A 23,387-nucleotide genomic window follows, 5' to 3' on the forward strand; every position below is an offset into this window, starting at 1 on the left:
TCTACTATTGGAGCCAGGGGCAAATGCTATGGAAACGCATCTCTGCTGATTCAGAAAAGGGTTTTCAGATGAAAGGCAGGGCCTGGAAACATTGTACTGTGTCTTTAAGCACAGTATAATCCTATGGGAGGTGCTCTTGTCATTCAGACCTCACTAGCCAATCAGATTCTCTAGTTGACCTGTCAGTCAGAAATTGTGCCTGGTCCTTCCGGCCCCAATTCCAAGCTTTGAAGAGAAGCTGGCACCGGTGGTTTTGTGTGCTGTGCTAAGAGTGTTGCTGCAGGCAGCTGAGCAGACGGCATGGGAAAGCTGGAAAGCCACGACACGGTGAGCTTGGGGCTATCCCCAGACTGGGAGGAGCTGCTAGTTGAGCCACGGGAGCCAGTGTGGTTCATCCTCCTCTGGCTGTGTGGTAGCCAGTGATCGTATGCAGAGTTCAGCATATTCCTGCCTGGGTCTGCATCATCCAGCGTGCTTCTGTTGGTCCTTAATACTCCGGCGTGGTCTGAGTGGTCCTGCATGTTCTTTGTATTTCCTGGGCCGACTGGCAGTCTCTGAGCAACTTCACTCTCCTGACTGCGTCTGTGCAGAGCCTTGAGAGAGGGACTGTGCTTTGAAATATCCTTGTTGATATCACCTTGAAATGCCGGCGCCCTTAGTGCTTGTATTGGCTCTGTAACACAGATTTGCCAAGGTTGGAGAGCCGTGGTGCCTCTATTGTCTTCCAGAAGTTCTGCACTTTTAACATTTAACATTTAGGTTTAGGATCCATCTAAGAGTTAATTCTGTGGAGCTTGTAAATAGTATCTCCTGTATAGAGTAGCACTCCGCTGCTACTGTGATGTAGAAGAGTAGAATTGACGGCATAAGGACTTACCAGTTCTTAGGAAACACTAAGTCACAAAGTAGAAAGCAGGTAAGGGTGAGCTGCAGCCCAAATATTCCAAAGCAGAGTGGTATGCTAACCGCATGTGTTAGAGATTAGAATAAGATGTAAATGTTTGTTCTCCAGGATCAACCAGCTACATTCCCAAAGCCAAGGAGACAACCCTGTTTTACAACCAGCAGAAGTACCCACCCCTCTATTTAAAAACCACCCTCTTAATGCTGCTCAAGCGACCATTCCAGGGTCACAACCCCATTAAGTCCTGGTGTGCCATAAAAGTATAGTAATTCTAGAACATTGGCATTTCTAGTCTTTTTGAAAAGTGATTTGGAGTCAAGGTCTCCGACTCTGATTGAAGTGTATTTGAACCCTGTCCGTAGCCCCACAAAGCCCTTGTTGTCCTCTTGACTAAACACTAAACCTTGGATTGCATGTCTGCAGCACCACAGCGTTCTAAAATTCCCAGTTTGAGCCACATAGTGGACTGTCCATTGCAGAACAGGGAAAGGATTTGCGTGTGGAGTACTGGCTCCTCCATTCAGACCAGAAGAGGAGGAACACTGCCGGGAGAAAACAGATTAGATAATAGCTAGGTCACGGACTGGAGCTGAAGGCAGTGAGCTGCAGGGCTCTCCATTACAAAGGACTGAGGGGGCATGGTGAGTGACTTTCTCTGTAATTTCCCTGCAGGTATTAATTCCTTCCATGTGAATGAAGACAGTCAGAATTGGTGGGTGTACAATTTAGGGAGGGTCGCTTGAACTCCAGTTAGCAAAGCTGTGCAGATATGTACACTCTTGGTTGACACGGTTAAGTCAGCTGAGATGTTTGAGAAACAGGAGTTGAATGTAACTCCCTGTGTTAGATTACAGCACTCAGTGGCTAACATTTTACGTGGAAGCTGAGCAACCTCTTCCATTGCCGGTCTGTGCCCACTCTTTCACAACTGACCTCCTGTGGGCATACTGCACCTAGTCTGCCAATATAGTCTCTTATTAATGGCATTCTCTCTATCAGGGAAGGGCCTACTCTATATCATAGTCACTATGGATAAGGGTTCTTCCTACTATTTTTATCATTTTAAAACATCAATTATTGGTATTATTTTTAACATTCATTTTATTTAAATGCATTGCTGCTTTATTTATTCAATGTTTCCAAGTTAAATAATTTCATTCTATTTTTTCTTAAGTGCTGTTTATTTATTTATATATTTATATCAGTTTAGAGCAGGGTTTTTCAACCTTGAGGGTCACAGCTCCCTTTGGGGGATCAAATGACCCTATCACAGGACTAGTCTAAGCCCATCAGAAATTACAGATATTTATATTATAATTCATAACAGTAGCAAAAATATAGTTATGAAGTAGGAGTGAACTTTTTATAATTTTATAGGTGGGGGGGTCACCACATCATCAGGAACTATATTAAAGGGCCACAGCATTAGGAAGATTGAGAACAATTGGTTTATATTAGTGTCTCCTATAGCTCAGGCTTACGTCATACTATGTAACTGAGAATTGCTTTGAACACCTAATCCTGCCTCTGCTACCCAGTGCTGGAAAGACAGTCCAGCAACTCCTTCCAAGCTGGACCTCGATTGGGCTGTGTGAAGGAGAAAGAGATCAGTGAATGAATATCCTCCAACTTCTGTAGACTTTATTGTGAATTTACAAGTGAACTGGGACCTGTGTAAGAATTGAGTTCATTGACCAACTGTAAAGCCAGTGTATTCACAACAGAAAAAGGATGGGCAAGAAGGAGGGTAGAAGCTTTCCTGTTGTGATGGTAGTTGACATTAGCAATGAGTAGTGAGGCAATCAACTTTAGATGTTCCACAAATGTGCTGACTGGCCATTTGGTGGACCCGCAGACCATGCATACAAGAATCTATATAAAGAATTGAACTTACCATTAAACCTAATTACTGTAGTTACAGTAATTCAAGTAAAGTGGAGCTGGATAAAATGGTGTAGCCCTGTCTATCATGACTGTATTTTCCAGGTTTAAGATGTATACTCCGAGAAAAATGATGTGAGTGAAAGACCCTCACCCATTTGGGTGCAGGCCCAAGAGGGAGAAGCCCCACGACTCAATTAACCAGTCCAGCAGATGCAAGAAGCAATAGGCTTTATTAATGATAGCGCCACCAGGTATCTCTAGTTTCCAAAGAGGTAGAGTACCCCGAACAGCGATTCCAGCAAGTTACTTGTATACATATAGAAGACATTCTCACTCATGCACAAACATATGCCAAAAAATAGTAACAAATTTGTTTTCAAAAGTGCTTGTGACTTATAAAGCAATTAGAGTAAAACAGGTTGCTTTAGGTGTCCACTGATTCTTTAAAAATCTGTTATCTTGCATTTTGTTTTAAAATGTTTTTATTTCCTCACTCAGATTGCAGACTTACAGGCAATCATCAATCAGGCGGAGCAAAATGGTGTCTAAGTGATCCTAACAGACATCCTTTTCTTTACTATAAGATAATGAGATTTTTTTTTTTAGTATTCAAAATTATTTTCTATGAAATTAAGGCGTGAGAAGGTTTTAAGTGAATCTCTCCAATTTTGGTGCAACAGCCCTCCTCACCCAAACCATTTTCTGTTATTGGTAAAGGAGAGAGAACTGAAATCAGTGCTGGTCAGTGATTTCTTAGAGTTTGATTTTGTTAGAATCTTGTAGTTTTTTTATTTAAAGGAGCATAATATATCTTTGTGTCTTTGTTTTCAGTGCTACCCACCACCTATGTTGTTGATTTTATTCATTGTTATCTAAGTATATTGTTTATTTTCTGGAAAATAATGGTCTCACCAATTTTGTATTCAGATTTCTCATGTTATGAGTTCCTTGAGTTTTTGTTGGTTTGGGAAGATTCTGTGGAGAGACAGTTTTAGTTTTCTCTTGTTTATCTTAGATGTTTGCCTCTTTCCATTTCCTGGCATATCTATCTTCATGTTTGTGTTTTTGCTGCTTAAGTGATTGATATGATTAGTACATTGCCTTTGGGTCTTTAAAACCTTGTATATTATTGTCTCTTTCTTCTAATTAGCCTCAGCTCTCAGCATGGCATAGCTTAGAGTGATCTGAGACAGTACCAATTGAGGGTGTGCCTAGATCAGAATGTCTGATTAAGGTGTCTGAGAGAGATTGTGTTGATTTTTGATTGATATAGGAAGGCTCTTCCACTGAGTGGGCAATATCTCTGAGGAAGCAGTCTTAGGATGGATAGGAGAGCTAGCTGAGCACAAGACAGTGACAAAACAAGAGGGAAAGCCAGAAAACAATGGTTCCACATATTTTGCCTTTAGTTATTAACTTGAGTTTCTATTCTAAGCTCTCATAAGGAGGAATTGTAAAGTAGGTTTAACAACCAAATAAATACGTTCATTATCTGAGTTGCTTTGGATTGCATACTTTAATAACAGCAACAGGGAAGAAAGTTGGAAAAAAATGGGACTCAAAGGGGATTTTGTTGCTGCAAAGGAACTTGGAATATTGACTCTTATAAGAAAGCTGAAGATATCAGAAAACTGGACAAAGAGCTGTTCTTGTAGGGCCTAGAAGATGGGAATGTTGAGAGTAATGGCAGACAGTGGAGGCCAAGGTCATAGGATTTTAGTGGGCAATAGGCTCTGTAGGGAACCACGGAGTTGGCCTGACCTAACTGCCTCGAGAGACCTGTGTCATAGGATTTTCAGGTTAAAGTCCATGGTCCCTGGGTCACAATATACCTCCCAGTTCCCAACATACTGTTGAATTCCCTCAGGCAGTGAAGCATTCAGGCTGATTTGTGTTCTTTGTTTGATCCCTTAGTAGTCAAGGAATCATGAATGCTTAACAGGACAATCAAACTTAGACATTAATCTTGTATATGCTGTATAGCTTGCAAACTTCATTATATCCCGGTTTAGTCAGAGGTCGCTTGGTCATTTCCCCACTACCTAGACCCGTAATAATTATATAGAAATTGTATTACTTATATAATACTGCATATCCAATAGCTTAGGCTTCTTATTAAGTAACTTTTACATCTTAAATTAACCCATTTTTATTAATCTGTGTATCGCCACATGTCCGTGGCATACCAGTAAGGTTCCATTCAGCATCTGTCTCCTTCAGTGGCTACATGGCATCTCCCTGACTCTGCCTTTTCTCCTCTATCTCTGCTTAGAATTCCTACCTTGTTCCATTCTGTGCTGCCATAGGCCCAAAGCAGTTTCTTTATTAACCAATGGGAATAAAACATATTCACAGCATACAGAGGGGAATCACACATCACCTCCCATTTTCTGTCTAAATAAAAAGGAAGGTTTTAACTTTGATATAGCAAGATTACATATAACAAAACAATTATCAAGCAAGAATTATAGTTACAATATTTAGTCTATTTACATTTGGCAAGTTAAGGAAAATACTCTATCATCTATTCTATCTTTGTGAATCTGAAGTTTTATATCTAATCTATCTTTTATAATTATAACTGTCTTTCTTCAACTCCATCAAAGACTCCAGAAGGAGATATATAACCTAAGGAATTATAAGCACTTCCAAAACTCTAGAATTGACAGAGACATCTTGCTGCCTGGACAGTCACCCAAAGTTCTCTACCATTGGGGCATCCATCTTCAGCCTACAGGCCTATAGTATCTGGCAGACTTTTCCACAAAGCGGAAAATTTCAAAGACAGTTCCACCTATATTGGCAGTTTCTCAGTTACCTTTTTTCTATGTCCTGCAGAATGTTTAGCAGACTCTTTCATGAAGCAGAAACTGTCTCACCTTCTTTAGGCAACTTTAACAGTCATTTTTTGTAGGTCCTGCATGTCTAGTTTATACAACATATCATCGAGCAATCCAGGCAAGAGCATGGCTAGCCTTGTCACATTGAAGGCAAATTCCACAATGAGTTTCTTCAATGCCCATCAAGTTCTCTGAAATAATTGGTGCTGCCAGAAGGAGACATATCTCATTGTCATGAAAAGGCCTAAGTTTTTAAAACATTTAAAATGCCATATTCTGTATGTCTTTGAAAGATTTGAAGAATACCTATGCATATGAAATATATCTCTGTACATCTAGAAGCCTAACTAACATGACTATAAGTTTAACTATTATAAATGACCATTAATTTGTATTTCTTAACTATACATTGCACCTTTAAATGAACTGAACAAACATAATACCTTAAACAAGAGCAGGGATTCATTTAACAAAATTGACCTTAAATTTGTATCAATGGACCAACATCTATACAAATGCAAGTATTATCTCTATATCATTTCCCCTTTAAATGTAAACAAACATTTATAAGCAATATTTGGGAATTTTGGAGTAGTTCTCTCCAAACTGATTTTTTTTTGGGTGAAATATTTTTGAGGGTTCATGGAGACCTATCAGGGGATCTTGGTCCATTAAACCACCTTATTCTGAAAGGAATCCACAGGTTCTCATCCTCTGTGGAAACCAAAGCAGAATCTCTTTTTCCAAAGCAACAAATCCTTAGACCCAAATTTTGAGGTAAAGATACCTCTAAAATATATATGTTGGTTTGGCTTAGCAGCTCATACAATGGAATGTCTCTCTGTACTCAGTTCATTAACAGTCAAAAAAACTCAAAGAAAACACAATAATACACATAATGTAGACTCTGTGTATTTCCCATCTTTACATAACTTATTTTTCTTTACTCCTATAATCTTTAATTCTCTTCTCTCTCCCAAGCTTACAGACATTTATACACTGTGACCCATTTACAGGTTTTTTTTTTTAATCTGAATCTGGTTTTTTTTTTTTTTGCATATTTGTAATTATTTTCTGACCAGAAGCACTTTTTTTTTTTTTTAAAGAATGTTAAGCAGGCATGGCTGGGACCAACTTCTTAGCCCTGCTTGCTTGCTCTACTTAGTCCAACATGGCAGAGGTATGTTTACTGCCAGCTCTGCAAGCCATTCTCTCTGCCCCAGCTCCAGGGACATGGTGTGTCTATGTCTCTATTAAGCAATTTGTAACATGCTGCACACAGACCCCATTTCAGTGCGGTACCTCCCAAAAGAGTCAGAGCTATTTGTGCTAGCACAAACAAGGAAGCCCTTCCCTAAAGAAGCTGTGCATCCTTTGTTGCCAATGCTGAGTCAGGAAGACCTCTCTTATAGGAGCTGTGGCAGTTTGCCAGCTAACAAAACCCATCTGGAAAATATGTGGCTACCAAGAGGTCCTGCTTAACTCTGTTCTTTTATGTCTAGATTCTTTTAAACTCTCTCGAGTTTTATGTTGATGTAGGTTGCCTCATTTTGGCTTCATTTTGTTGATGGAGGCTGTTCGCTTGTTTCCTGGCTGCCCAGAAATAATCACACTAACTATATTGATTATAGTACTGCCTGGCCAATGGCTTTGGCTTCTTATTAAGTAACACTTACATCTTAAATTAACCCATTTCTATAAATCTGTGTATTGCCACATGGCTGTGGCCTACTGATAAGGTTCTATCTGGCATCTGTCTCCTTTGGCAGCTACATGGTGTCTCCCTGACTCTCCTTTCTTTTCACCTCTATCTTTGCTTGGAATTTCCACCTTGCTCTATTATGTATTGCTGTAAGCCCAAAGCAGTTTTTTGTATTAACCAGTGGGAATAAAACATATTCACAGTTTACAGAGGGGAATACCACATCATCCTGGAAATCGATACAACTGTATCAATCCTAGAAATTGCCATTATCTTCTGTTTTTGATAAATAAAAAGTCTGATTGTCCTCAATCAAACAGTCATAGCCTTGTCTTGCTGTAGCCTTTCCAGCCCAAGTCTGGCTTCATTCTTTGTGGCCCCATCAGGTGTTCTTAGCTTGGTACATAAGCACAGGTGCTTAGAAGACTTCATGAAAAATTTAGAGATTATTTGTGTGATATTTTTGTCCTAATATTTCTTGTTCTAAGACAGTGCATAGACAGAATTACAAAGGAATAAACTGATTTTCTATACAAAATACTGCTTCTATTGGATGGTTATTACTGATGACTCATTCAGGTCTACAGTGAAAAAGGCAAGAAGAAAGAGATAACAAGTGTTGCTGCAAGTTTCTCTCCCATCTGCCAGCTCCCAAATAACCATTCAGAGGCTTATATTAATTATAAATATTTGACTTAGACTCAGACTATTACTGGCTAGCTCTTACATTTAAATTAACCCATATTTTTTTTTCTTTTTTTGGATTTTCAAGACAGGGTTTCTCCGTAGCTTTTGGTTCCTGTCCTGGAACTAGCTCTTGTAGACTAGGCTGGCCTCGAACTCACAGAGATCCTCCTGCCTCTGCCTCCCGAGTGCTGGGATTAAAGGTGTGTGCCACCACCTCCCGGCTAACTCATATTTTGTATATATCTGCTTTGCTACTTAATTCATGACTTATCACCTCACATCTTGTTCCCCTTGCGGCTCTTGGAGTCTCCTTGACTTCACCTTCTTTCTCTCTGTTTCTGTTTAGATTTCCCAGCTAGCTATATTCTGCCCTGCCATAGGCCAAAACAGCTTTATTCATCAATCAATAAAAGCAACACATATTCACACATAGAAGGACATCCCACATCAGAAAAGTCTGTTTTGTTAAGAAAAACAATACTAGTTAGTTTCAGATGGCAGTCTAGTGGTGAAAAGGTGCAGAGATTATCAAGGATTTTAGAACGATTAAAGGGAAGAGTCTGGCTGTACATTTGAAGCCTAGGAACATGCTCCAAGTGTAAGACTGCATCTAGCTAAGCCCTTAATTCTTGGAAGGAGTACACAAAGTAATTCCTTGTCCCGGGAGCAACATCATACAGAACTTGCAGCAAATTTGGTCCAAACTTGGTGGGGTTCATCAAATCTTGGCAGGATCACCTATGTCATACTGATTCAGAAAACAAGAACTATGCAAAATGTAAAGGCCATGAATTCTTTTTCTGTGATCAGGTCATCACTATTTTCCCATCTATGTTTGGCAGAGACGGAGCCCCAATGAAGAAGAGATTGTTAGAGTTCATTACATGAAGTGGTGGATATGAAGCAGGGTCACATTTCAGACCACAGGATGTTGAGATACCCAAGCTATGAGACATCTGCCATGGAGAACTGCATAGGGTGTCGAAGTAGCAAGAATGAGATACATCAGAGGTTGCAGGGTGTTGTGTGGTATTTTGATCATATTTTGATTAAAAAAAAAAGCATGGTTGAAGTCAGAGAACAGAGCTAGCTATTTACTGACCAAAAAATACCATAGAGGTTTGGAGGACTATGGATAGATAGGAGACAAGAAGTAGTAAGGTTGGGCTGAGAGAGGATCTTGGCCTTTTTTTGGATAGAGGAACGGAAGAGGAAGAAGTCACTGGTGGTTTCTCCACTGTTTCTCTGATCTTTGATATCTGACTCCAAATTTTATTGATAAAGATTAATTAATGTTTTATCTGCCCCCCTAAAAGATACACTTAATAAACAGAAAGGAGTAATTAAGACCCCTAGATATAGATTGCACAGTAGTTTATTAACTTTAACTTTTTAGTGCTAATGAAAAGGCAATGGCAGCTGTGGAGAAAGTTAAAAGTTATAACCTTTCATTTTCTATTTAGACAAAAGGGGAAATGTTGTGGAGCATTAATTGAAGGTGTGTTACATCCATTTATGCTGTGGAATATTTGTTTAATGATACAAGAGTGTGTTGCATCCTTTTCTGTTTCATTTTTAAACTCTGTTAAGCTGTGTTACTTTGCCTGCCTAAAACGCCTGAATGGTCTAATAAAGATCTAAATGGCCAATAGCTAGGTGGGAGAGGGATAGGTTGGGATGCCAGACAGAGAGAATAAATAAAAGGAGAAAGAGAGAAGGATTGAGGACCAAGAAGAGAAAGAGGAGAATATCAGGGACCAGCCACCCAGCTTCACAGTTAGCCACAGAGTAAGAAGTAAAGAAAGGTATATAGAATAAAGATAAAAGCCCAAAGGCAAAAGGTAGACAGAATAATTTAAATTAAGAAAATCTGACTAGAACCAAGCTAAGGCTGGGCATTCATAGGTAAGAATAATCCTCCATGTGATTTATTTGGGAGCTGGATGGTAGAGCTATCTTAGCATGAATGAGACAGTGACTAGGTAAGAGAGAAAGCCAGGAAACACTCGTTGTCCATGGGTTTTCGCCTTCAACTATTAGCTTGATTTTCTATCCTAAACTCTGAAAATGATGAAGTCAAATTACCCCACTCATTGTCTGAGCTGCTTTTGGTTAGAGGATTTAATGAGAGCAACATAAATGCAAGTTAGAACGAAATATGGAAAGTCAAAAGTAATATTGTTGCTAGGCAGAACCTGAGAATGATGTCTCTTGAAGGAGTGTAGAAGATATCTAGACTTTAGGTGGCAAAAAATATAGAAAGTAGTGCACAGAAATAACTTGGCTGTTCTTGTAGGACCAGGAAAATGGAAATGTTGAGAAGAATGCCAGGAAGTAGAGATTGAGATCATAGGATTTCAATGGGAAATGGTAGACTCCATAACAGATTAAGTTATGTGTTTTTTTGTGTGGTATTTTGACTTCAAAATCTTTTTTGTCTGCCTATGACCTGGAAATTTAGTAATGCACAATTAAAAAATAATGGGTTGATTCCTTAAATGAAATATTGGATCTGTTGGATGCTTATTAATGATAATTCCTTCAGGTCTACGGTAAAAGGAAAACAAGTGGGGCTGAAATAAATGAAAATGAAAAGGTAGTTTCAGGTGGCAGCCAATTACTGGAACAAGCAGGGATTTTCAAGGAGTTTATTACTTCTTACTCTGTGGCTTTGCTATGTAGCTGAGTGGCTGGCCCATACTTTTCTTGGTCATCCTTCCTTTTTTCCTCCAAGATTTCTCCTATTTATTCTCTCTGCCTTCCGGTCCTTCTTATTCTTTCCTACCTAGTGACTGACTGTTCATTAGGCCAAACAGATATTTTAGACCAGCCCAGTATCACAGCTTCACAGAATTAAACAAATGCCACATAAAAAAAATGCAACACATATTTGTATCATTGAAACAATTGTTTCACAACATAAATTAATATAATACATCTTACAATAATATTCCACAACAGTCAGGGTTGCATTTTGATACCACAAGATATTGAGATGCCTAAACTATAAGACATCTTCTATGGAGAACTAGCTGAATATAGGGAGTAGAAGTAACCAGAGAGATGTATAAGAAGATGCAGGGATAGGGCCATCTAAGCCCGTTGAAACTGAAGCCCTGTGCATCTGAAACAGACCTATAGGATTTGATGTTTGTCCTGCTATGCTTCAGTCCTGCCTTGGTTCAGTCTTCCCTCACTATGTCTCCATTTCTCTATTTTGGAGTGTGAGTGGTATTCTGTACCATTGTTTATTGGAAAGATGTAACTTGTTTTCTGATTTTTACAAGATGATATTTGCTATGGGACAATGGTCTTGTACCTTGTAAAGATTTGTCACTTGTATTGACTTAATAAAATGCTGATTGACCAGTAACCAGGCAGGAAGGATAGGTGGGGTGACCAGAACAGGAGAATTCTGGGAAGAGGAAAGGCTCAGTTTACAGTCATCACCCATATGCAGAGGAAACAAGATGAGAATGCCTCACTGATAAAAGGTACCAAGCCATGTGGCTAACACAGACAAGGTTTATGTACTAATGTAAGATGTAAGAATTAGTTAATAATAAGCCTGAGCTAATAGGCCAACCAGTTTATAATTAATGTAGACCTCTGTGTGTTTCTTTGGGACTGAATGACTGTGGGACCTGGCGGGACAGAAACCTCTGTCAACAAGTCACTGTCAAGTGATTGTCTTGAGCATCAGAAGAGACTTTGAACATTTGAACAGTATAGGGGCTATTGCAGAATATGAATATCATTGAAGTGACTAAATTAATTTTCTTCATGGATGACCATGAGCCTATAGTGACACAGGTCAGAATGTAATTGATTGAATGAAAAACCTCCCAGATAAAATGTGTTTTAACACGTGCCTCTTCTTGGTAAATTTCATTTGATTGCTTGTGAAACCACTAGTAGGAGGAGCCTTTCTGGATGAAATCTCTCATTGGGGATGTGATATGATGTAGTAAAAAGGGCCGCTTGTTTGTTTCCAGCTGCTCAGCCCCAAAATAATCACACAGAAACTCTATTAATTAAATCATGGCTTGGCCCATTAGCTCTAGCTTCTTATTGGCTAACTCTTACATTTTAATTTAACCCATTTCTATTAATATGTGTACCGCTATGTGGCTGTGGCTTACTGGGTAAAGTTCCCAACATCCGTCTCTGGCAGGGTTACATGACTTCTCTCTGACTCCACCTTATTCCTCCCACCATTCACTTTAGTTTTCCCTGCCTACCTAAATCCTTTCCTATAGCTCTGCTGTAGGCCCAAAGCAGTTCCTTTATTAAGCAATGATAATCATAGCATACAAGCGGGAATCCCACATCACCTCCCCTTTTCTTTAAATGAAAAGGAAGGTTTTAATTTTAACATAGTAAAATTACATATAACAAAACAGGTATCAAGCAAGAACTACAGTTACAATATTTACATCTACTTTATCTTTTTTATAACTAAGGAAAACTATAAATTCTTCAACTCCATCAAAGACCTCAGAAGGATATAATATTACCTAAGTAAACAGGAGATGCATTGTAAGCAACTTCCAAAACTCTAGAAATGACAGAGACATCTTGCTGCCTGGACAGTCACCCAAAGTTCTGTAATGTTGGGGCTTCCATATTCAGCCCACAGGCCCATAGTATCCAGAAGACTTTTTCACGAAGTAGGAAATTTGAAGACCTGTTCTGCCTTGCAATGGAAAAGTCCATCAGTTGCTTTCTTCTGTGTCCTGCAGAATGTCTGGCAGACTCTTTCATGAATAAGGAACCCCAAAGAAACATCTCACCTTTAGCCAAGTTCAGCAGTCATTTCTTTGTGGGTCCTGCATGTCCAGTTCATCAAGCAGTCCATGCAAGAACAGTTTCTTGCTCAAATGGCTAACAAACTCCGTAAGGAGCCTCTTCAATGCCCATCTTCCTCTTGAAGTAGATTGGTGCCGCCAGGAGCAGATGTGTCTCTTTGTCATGAAGAGTCTTAGGCTCTTAAAACATTTTAAATGCCATATTCTGAAAGTCTCTGAAAGATTTGAAGAATCCCTATCTCTCTGAAATACATTTCTGTACATCTAGAAAATCTAACTAACATGACTACAAGCTTGACTATTACTATTATAGATGACTATTTACCTATATTTTAATTATACATTACATTTTTAAATGAGCTGCACAAATACAAAACCTTAATCAAGAGCAGAAATGCATATAATAAAATTGACCTTAAATTCATATCAATAAACCAAGATCCATACCAATGCAAATCTCTATAGCATACACTCCTTTAAATGTAAACAAACATTTATGAACAGTATTTGGGAATGTGGGCATAGTTCTCTCCAAACTGATTTCTGCTTTTTATTTGGCAAAGTAATTTTTGGGGGGTGTTCACAGCAACCTTTTGGGTGGTCTTAGTTCATTAAACCACATTAGTCTGGAAGGATTCCACAGGTTATCATCCTCTGTGGAAACAAAAGAAGAACCTCTTTTCCAAAGTAACAAATCCTTAGACCCAAATTCTAAAGACATGATACCTTTAAAGTATATATATATTGGTTACTTAGCTCCTTTATAGTAAAAAAATTCAAAGAAAACACAATAATATACATAATCCAGTCACTCTGTATATAGTCCATTTTACGTGGCTTATTTGGTTTTATTCTATTACTTTTTAATATTTATTTTATTATATTTACTCCTTTAATTAATGCTGTACTCTGTCTCTTTAAAGACTTAGTTTCATCTTTTTATAAACCATTTACTTCTTTTTATAACTCTCTATACTCTTTTTCTTCTGTCTCCTAAGCCTATGTACATTTTTTAAACACACTATGCCCCATTTAGAGGTCTTTTATGCATGAATCTGTCCTATTGTGTATCTGTAATTCTTTACTGTTCAGGAGTGCTTCTTAAAACACTAAGCACTTCTTATGAACTTAAGCTGTGCCATTGGTAGAGCAAATACAGCCTGCCTGCTTGCTCCACCCAGTCTGACATGGCAGAAGCATGTTTGTTGCCTCCGAGAGCCATGTACATTGCGCCATTTTCAGACACACAGGGGGTCTAAGTTGCCATTAGCAATCTGTTCACAGACCCCATAGCCAATCCTCCAGAAAGAGTCAGAGTTTGTGCTGGCAGCACCACCCAGAAAGCCGGCATTTCAAAATGGTGCAGCATTTTTCTGCTACCTCTAAATCAGGAAAACCTCTCTTAAGGGAGCCGCAGTATGTCACCAGTAAGCAAAGCCCATTTGGGGACATAAATGCGACTAAACTTCATTTTTTAGTGTCTAGAATTCCTTTCCAATCTCTCTAAGATTTTAAGTGAACTTTAGTTGGCCACATGGGCACCAGTTTGTTGTGGGAAGCCACTTGTTAGTTCCCAGCTGTTCAGCCCCAAAATAATCACACAGAAACTGTATTAATTAAATCACTGCTTAGCCCATTAGCTCTGGCTTCTTATTGGCTAACTCTTACATATTAATTTAATCCATTTTTATTATTCTGTGTATTGCCATGTGGCTGTGGCTTCCCATGTAAAGTTTCCAGCTTCTGTCTCTGGTGGGGCTACATGACTTCTCTGATTCCGCCTTCTTCCTCCCAGCATTCAGTTTAGTTTTTCCCACCTACCCAAGTCCTGTCCTATAGCTCTGCTATAGTCCCAAAGCAGTTCCTTCATTAACCAATCATAATCACAGCATACAGAGGGGAAAACCACAATAAGCATTTCTATAGTCTCAACCCATTTCCTGCTCTTTGTGCCTACTGTGTTGTGGTTGAAACTAATCAGGCAGCTTTCTTCTTTTGCTGTTATGACTTCCCCACCATTGCTGTAAGAAATCTTACAGCTTGTGATTACCCGCCTACTGGGACGTGGCCTCTTATACTATAAATGCGGATGCAGAGCCTGCATCTGCCCCTTTTTTTCTTTACTTCCCTGGCTGCTCTTTCAGATTGCTGGGTTGCTGCATCCGATCTCTGTTCTCCGTTCAAGCAGAGAATTCTGATTTGTGAGTTTACCCCTAAATAAATATCTATTTCTCAATTCTGAGGTAGTGTTAGATTTATTTTAAGCCTCCATTCCACACACCATCATAAACTCTATCACTAAATCACATAAGATTCAGTAGAATTAACTGCTATTTGGTGCTAAGGTGGTTTGGTAGCCTACTGTTTTCATTTTTGTTTGTTTATTTTTGAAGACAAGATTTGTCTGTGTAGACGTAGCTGTCCTGAAAGTAGCTCTATATATCAGGCTAGCTTTAAACTCAGAGATCCTCTGACTCTGATTTCCAAGTGCTGGGATTAAAGGTGAGTCAGTATTCTTGGCTTTTTTGTTTTTAAATTGTTGTATGATGGTTTTGTTCCTATCAAACATATGTTGTTGTACTGAGCTTCACCTATATCTTGGATTTCAAAATTTGACAGAGGGTATCTCATTGTGTTTCCCAGGATGGCATGTGTTCATGAAATTAATATTGCCTGTTCCTTCTGAGTCATTGGATTGTAGGTACACAACCTTCTTCCTGCCTGTTTTTGTTTGTTTTGAATTTTTATTTTAAAAAGAGTATTTTACCTGTATGCATGGATATGCACCATGTGAGTACCTGGTCCTTACATTGATCAAAAGATGGTACTAGAAACCCTGAACTTGGAATAATGGATAGTTATGATGCCCCATGTAAGTCCTTGAGCCCACCTGTATGCAAGACTAGGAGGACTCTTTTCTCTTGAGCCATCTTTCCTGCTCTGTGTTGATTATTTGTAATGAGCATATTAATTGCTATTGTTTTCATTTGTCCATTTGTAACTTTTTAAACACACAGTGCCTTTAGTAAAATCTTATTTATGTTGCAGTTTAAATTGGGGCACTTCAGGTTTCTGGTAGATGAATAAAGAGTTGAAGTGAATGCATAACGCTTTGTTGAAACGTCAGCGCAAACCTATAAGTTATTTCTGTCTTTTATGTTTGTTTGATTATTTTTTCATCTGAAACAGGTATTTAATATGTATTTCTGGCTTTCCTAGAAGTGATTGCATGGACTAGGCTGATATTCAACTTAGAGGCAGATAGATATACCTGCCTCTGCCTTCTGAGTGCAAGGATTAGAGGCATGATTCAGTGCATCCAGTTTTTTCCAGTTTTTTCATCTCATTTTTTTGTAGTTAGGGATTAATCATTCATACAATTACTCTTATCTGTACTCTGTACTCTTGATCTGTTTATGTATCTTTCATTGTTGGTTAGTAGGCATTTCTCTTGCAAGGTGATATCCCATTCAAAGGGTTCAGAAATGACAGAGGTGAACCTCCTACTCAGTTTATTTCTAAAGTGACTTGGTGATTAAATTATGATGTCTATGTCATGGAATAAGTATGAGGAGCACTAGAATTATATGACTATACTGTCAAAGAAGTATATATTTACAGTGTTGTAAAACTCATGCTTTCTGTTGTACACATATATGGGATATTTTAGAATGCAGTGACCTATGATGATGTACATGTCGACTTCACCTGGGAAGAATGGGCTTTGCTGGATCCTTCCCAGAAGAGTCTCTACAAAGATGTAATGCTGGAGACCTACAGAAACCTCACTACTATAGGTAAGACTGAACTATCTTTCAGGTTTAAAATAAGGGGACAACTGTTCATTGGTTAATGGTGCTCTTTTGTAATATGATTGAGAAAGAAGAATGGGTAAATAAGTCAGGCATGGTTTTAAGGTTTGCTTCAAGTGGTAACTAAATTTTTTACAAGTTTTAATATATAACATACATTTTTCTGGCACTATATTTTAGGATACAGTTGGGAAGACCATAATATTGAAGAACTTTGTCAAAGTTCTAGAAGACATGAAAGGTAATTTTCATGGATAAGCTGATACAAATGTACCTCTGAAGAATTTGTAATGTATCCTATATGTTTTAAACAAAAACAACAGTGTAAATAATAAAGTACATTGATGATTATTAAATTCTCACAAAGTTATATACCTTAATTTCAGATAGGTAGGCTGCATTTGCAAGTCATTCTTTTAAGAAAGAAGTCAAGGAAACAATGTTTTAACCTATATTACCATTTGAATCATAATACAATGAGAGCTATACTGTAAAATTGTCAATCCATTTATTTTATATTATTCATATTATAAAAGATATACATGTTAAAAGATGATAAGTATATCTAAAACTCTCTAATACACTATTAGTCTATAGAAAGGGTCGTTTAACCTATATACTTGTTCAGTTTAGTGAGGAGGCAGTTAGAGTCACGAATCAAGGGGCAACTGTTGTGGAGAAGCCTTAATCCAGATACCACAAATCTATGAGGACAGAAAGTCAAACTGTGTGAACTCTATGTGGAAACCTTATATTTGTTATTCTTCCTTTACTAGGTATATCTTATGCTACTCTGTATATAAGCCACATGAGCATAGGGATGTGAAAAGATATAACATACCTCTCCCTCAGAACAAATAGAAGATATGTAGCAGTCCCCATGTTGAGTATACTTGTTGAATTTGATGTACAAGTATAAAAGTAATTGGTTTTCTAGTCTTCTTGTTAAGATATCAACAAACTCACATTTCAGAAAAGCACCATGAGTACTAGGACTGTGTAAATATTTCTGTTTGCCCTGGTTCACTTAGCAAATGTAGTATCACTCACAGTATAGGAAACTTTATGAATGCAATAAGAGTGGTAAAGCTCTGAGTTTTTTCAGTTCTCTTCAAATACATGAAAATTCTTGTGCAGAGAAAAAGATTCTGTAAATGTGAACCATGTAACAAAGACTGTTATCAGTTCTCTTCAAAGATGAAAAGCAAGCCTTAATGAAGGGGAAAAACAAGATTATAAACATATAATTCCTTAACATATAATTCCTCTTTAAAATAGTACTAAATTGTAAAATTAATTTATACAGATAAAATAGTCAACAATGTATTAAATGTAGTAATGCTTTCACATGTACCATTATCATTGTAGGCATGAAAAAAGTCAAACTAGAGAGAAAACTTCTGTATATACTCAATGTGTTAAAGCATTTGCAAATGACAGTCATCTTCACAGTGATGAAAAAACAGATGCTAGATTAAAACCCTATGAAGAAAATGAGTGTGGTAAAGCCTTTTCACATCACAGTCATCTTCTAATGCATAAAAGAACTTACACTGGAGAGAAACCCTATGAATGTAATCAGTGTGGTAAAGCCTTTGTTTATCAGAGTTATCTACAAATTCATGAAAGAAGCCATACTGGAGAGAAACCCTATGAATGTAATCAGTGTGGTAAAGCCTTTGCACAGCAAAGTAATCTTCAACGTCATGAAAGAACCCATACTGGAGAGAAGCCCTATGAATGTAATCAGTGTGGTAAAGCCTTTGCACGTCATAGTCATCTACAAAGGCATGAAAGAAGCCATACTGGAGAGAAACCCTATAAATGTAATCAGTGTGGTAAAGCCTTTGCACGTCATAGTTTTCTACAAAGTCATGAAAAAAGCCATACTGGAGAGAAGCCCTATGAATGTAATCAATGTTGTAAAACTTTTGCTCAACACAGTAATCTTCAAAGGCATCAAAGACTACATACTGGAGAGAAACCCTATGTATGTAATCAGTGTGGTAAGGCCTATGCACAACACATTAATCTTCAAAGTCATGAAAGAAGCCATACTGGAGAGAAACCCTATAAATGTAATCAGTGTGGTAAAGCCTTTGCACAGCACAGTTATCTACAAATTCATGAAAGAAGCCATACTGGAGAGAAACCCTATAAATGTAATCAGTGTGGTAAAGCCTTTGTTTTTCAGAGCTATCTACAAATGCATGAAAGAAGCCATACTGGAGAGAAACCCTATAAATGTAATCAGTGTGGTAAAGGCTTTGCACAGCACAGTTATCTACAAATTCATGAAAGAAGCCATACTGGAGAGAAACCCTATAAATGTAATCAGTGTGGTAAAGCCTTTGCACAGCACAGTTATCTACAAATTCATGAAAGAAGCCATACTGGAGAGAAACCATATGAGTGTAATCAGTGTGGTAAAGCCTTTGCTTATCACAGTTCTCTAAAAATGCATGAAAGAAACCATACTGGAGAGAAACCCTATAAATGTAATCAGTGTGGTAAAGCCTTTGTTTATCACAGTTATCTACAAATGCATGAAAGAAGCCATACTGGAGAGAAACCCTATAAATGTAATCAGTGTGGTAAAGCCTTTGCACTTCATAGTAATCTACAAAGGCATGAAAGAAACCATACTGGAGAGAAACCATATGAGTGTAATCAGTGTGGTAAAGCCTTTGCACAGCACTGTTCTCTAAAAATGCATGAAAGAAACCATACTGGAGAGAAACCCTATAAATGTAATCAGTGTGGTAAAGCCTTTGTTTATCACAGTTATCTACAAATTCATGAAAGAAGCCATACTGGAGAGAAACCCTATAAATGTAATCAGTGTGGTAAAGCCTTTGCACTTCATAGTCATCTACAAAGGCATGAAAGAACCCATACTAGAAAGAAACATTATGAATGTAATTAGTGTGGTAAAGCCTTTGTTTATCATAGTCATCTTCAAAGACATGAACTAACACATGCTGGAGAGAAACCCTATGAATGTAATGAGTGTGGTAAAGCCTTTTCACTTCACAGTACTCTTCAAATGCATAAAAGATCACACACTGGAGATAAACTCTATGAATGTAATCAGTGTGGTAAAACCTTTGCATATATGAATAATCTAAATCATGAGAAAAAATTCATACTGCAGAGAAACCCTATAAATGTAGCCAGTGTGATAAAGTTTTGTACTTTATATAAGAGTAAAACTTTTTGTTGCAACAATCTGTTAAAATCTTTGCATATTGCAATAGACATTGACAACCTGAAAAAGATACTGAGGACTTCTTATTATAAAGTATTTGGTAAGATTTTTAGCCAAAACACTTATAATCAGCTACACAATGATTTGGGATTCCCCTCTGTATTCTGTGAATGTATTTTGTTACCTTGTTTAATAAAGAAGCTGCTTTGGGTCTCTGGCAGGGCAGAATAGAGCAAGGCAGGAATTCCAAGCAGAGATAGAGGAGAAAAGAAAGTGAAGTCAGACTCCATGTATCTGCTGAAGGAGACAAATGCCCTGGAACCTTACTGGTAAATCACAAGTCTTGTGGTAAAATACAAAATAATAGGGATGGGTTAATTTAAGATGTCAGAGTTAGTTAATAAGAATCCTGAGCTAAGGCTAAGCAGTGTTTTAATTAGTATAGTTTCTGTGTGATTATTTCGGTTCTGGGCAGCCAGGAATGAACAAGAGTCCTCCGCCTACAACACAAGACTATTTCTTCTGTAGAAATAAATTTGACAGTGTTAACAATCTTTTCAAGCATTATGATGTCCTTTTTATACTGTTTATACTTACAAACTCATGGTAAAATGAATTTATGAAGCTCTATGTGTAGGGTAAATGGGCCAGCCAAAGAAACACATCCTGACCCTGAAACCAGAGCCAGTGAAATACATAATTTTTGACTCTGAAACTGGAGCCAGAGAAATACATCCTGACTCTAAAACCAAGATAAAGAAACACACTTTATTCCTGAATCCAGAGCCAATGAAAGAAACGCCTGACCCTGAAACCAGACTCAAAAGGTTATAAGGGGCCAGTGAAAGAACACAGTTTGGCCCTGAAACTAAAGAAACATACTCTACCCTTGACTGACTGAGCACAAAACCAGCTAATCCCTAAACTTGAGCTCTACCAACCCCTGAGCATGAAATCCAGCCTATCTCTGCATTGTTCAAAATCAGGGATTGACATCTAACTAATTCCCACCCTGAGACTCTTCTCCCTGGGAAAACTCTGCCCCTAAGAATTCCTATATAAGTTCTGTACCTGTTCAGTTGGCATCTGCCCATTTCTGCCCTGGCAGAGGCAGCCCCTCTCCTGGATTCTTCCGTTCCAAATGATTTTCTTGAATGAGTTTTGGGTGAAGACCTTTCACCGGAGTGATAAGAAACTCTGTAGTGGATTGGAACAGAGAAGCTTTGGTCACCTCTGCTGGCAAATTTCCCTTAAAGGAGCAGAGCAGAAGTAGCAACTCTTCACCAGAGACTGCAACATTTCTGCAAAAGTTTCCCATCAACTCCAGTGAAGCAGAGAAGTAACAATTTGGGCTGAAGCTGAGAAAAAAAATTAACATCTCTGTTAGGAAACTCCCTAGTGGGGTGGAACAGAGAAGCATTGGACACCTCTGCTAGGAAACTCCCTTAGGGAAGTGGAACAGAACAGCAATAGACGTCTCTGCTTTGAAGCTCTCTTAGCAGAGTGAAGCAGGTCCTAGCTGTGATGGCTCTCTTGGAGAGGAGCAGCCATTGCTACATCCTGCAGGGAGAACATCTCCCACTGGAACACAGCCTCGGGTATAGCCGGACTTCCCAATAGTCAGTATATGTCAGGGACCATCTTTGACAAGTATACCACTTACCTGGGTAGGGGCATAGGGATTAGAAAAATAAGAGGATGAAGACAAAGTGAAAATAATAAAACAGAAGCATAAGATAGTACCGGGAGGGAGTTCCAGTGAATACTGTAAATCTGCCTGCATTTAATTTTCCATATACATTTCTACCCCAATACAGCAGGGGGAGAAGACAAAAGGCTGCTTTAACATGATGCAAAGGACAGCTAGAACAGTTACTTGCTTCAATACTTTGAGCCGTCAAGTCCTTAATTATTGAGAAAACATTCTGTTATTCAGGCAGTGAATCCTAAAGGCAGTGATTTCCTAGGTCAAATCTCTTAATTCAAATGAAAGAGCAGAAGGATGTTTGAATTCTCTCACCTTTGCTCAAGGGGGAGTAGGCATATCTGTATGGGCCCTTTTAAAGTCCAAAAGGCAAAACATCCACACCTTAGGTCAGGGTGTGTAGCCATACCTGTTAACAACTTTGAGCAACCTCAAACTCTGACCTCCAGGAAAGGTGGAAATAGGTTCAAGGTTTTGGACCTCCACAAGGATACCTTTTCTCTTGATAGCTGTGGGTATCCAGTACACTTTCCCTTCTTGGCTGTAGGTATGGCCTGACTTCTAACAGTCAGGGTACCTTCCCTCCACAGCTTCAGTTCTAGACAGACTTCTCAACAGTCAGGATTCCTTTCTCCTCATAGCTGTAGTTGTCCAGTATACTTTCCTTCACAGCTGTAGGTATGTCCTGACATGATAGTGAGGGTACCTTTCTCTTTAGAGCTATAAGTACTCAGGGTACCTTTTCTCCACAGTTTCAGGTATAGCCTGACTTAATAACAGTCTGGGTAGCTTTCCTGTCAGCTGTAGGTATCCAAGATTGTAGTTGGAGACTGCTCAGGCAGTTTCCGGAGCCATCTAGACCCAAACAGTCACACAAAATATATTAATTACAACACTGTTTGGCCTGTTAGCTCAAGATTCTTATTAACTCATTTTTACATCTTAAATTAACCCATTTCTATTAATCTCACCACAAGGCTGTGGCTTATCAGTAAGGTTCTGTTCTTGGCACCTTTCTGCTTCAACAACTACATTGTATCTCTTTTACTCCACCTACTCTCTCTATATCTCTTCCAGCCTGACTGTATTCTGCCCTGCTATAGGACAAAGCAATTTCTTTATTAACCAATGGTAATAAAACATGTTCGCAGCCTACAGAGGGGAATCCCACATCACAGGATAACTTTCCTTCACAGCTATAGGTATAGGCCGATTTCTGACAATCAGTGTTGTGGGGAGGTCGCTTGATTGGTTCCCAGCCTCCTGGCTAGCTTAGATCTGAAATAACCACACAAAAACTGTATTAATTAAATCACTGCTTGGCCCATTAGCTCTGGCTTCTTATTGGCTGACTCTTACATATTAATTTAACCCATTTCTATTAATCTGTGTATGGCCACGTGGCTGTGATTCACTGGGTAAAATTCCCAGCGTCTGTCTCCGGTGGCTCCATGGCATCTCTCTGACTCTGCCCTTCTTCCTCCCAGCATTCAGTTCAGTTTTCCCTGCCTACCTAAGTTCTGCCCTATCAACAGACCAAGGCAGTTTCTTTATTTATTAATGGTAATTACAGCACACAGAAGGGACTCCCACATTAGGGTATCTTTCTCCACACTATGAAACTCTGGGTGGCCTGGAACTCACTATATAGACTAGGCTCTTCTAGACATCAGAAAGATTTGCCCACCTTGTCTCCAGTGTACCTGAATTATAGATGGGTACATCACAGATAACTAACTTTTTTTTTTTTTGGCTTTTCAAGAAAGGTTTTTCTTTTGTGTGTGTGTGTGTGTGTGTGTGTGTAGCCTTGGCTGTCCTAGAACTAGCTCTGTAGTCC

The 23,387-nt window shown here is 38.6% G+C and overlaps 1 protein-coding gene across 1 annotated transcript; it reads left to right on the plus strand.

The window, feature by feature from the left end:
- Positions 1–215: 215 nt before the first annotated feature.
- LOC121455059 (zinc finger protein 431-like) lies at positions 216–22,916 on the plus strand. The gene is made up of 4 exons (XM_041662585.1): positions 216–327; positions 16,496–16,622; positions 16,818–16,878; positions 18,006–22,916. Exons 1-4 carry the CDS (start codon positions 301–303, stop codon positions 19,561–19,563), a joined length of 1,773 nt encoding a protein of 590 aa, XP_041518519.1. The 5' UTR covers positions 216–300; the 3' UTR covers positions 19,564–22,916.
- The last annotated feature ends 471 nt before the right edge of the window (positions 22,917–23,387 follow it).

This window comes from Microtus oregoni, unplaced genomic scaffold (assembly GCF_018167655.1).
Source record: "Microtus oregoni isolate MIOR12 unplaced genomic scaffold, Mior012 000013F_ref0000133, whole genome shotgun sequence".
NCBI classification, from domain to species: domain Eukaryota; kingdom Metazoa; phylum Chordata; class Mammalia; order Rodentia; family Cricetidae; genus Microtus; species Microtus oregoni.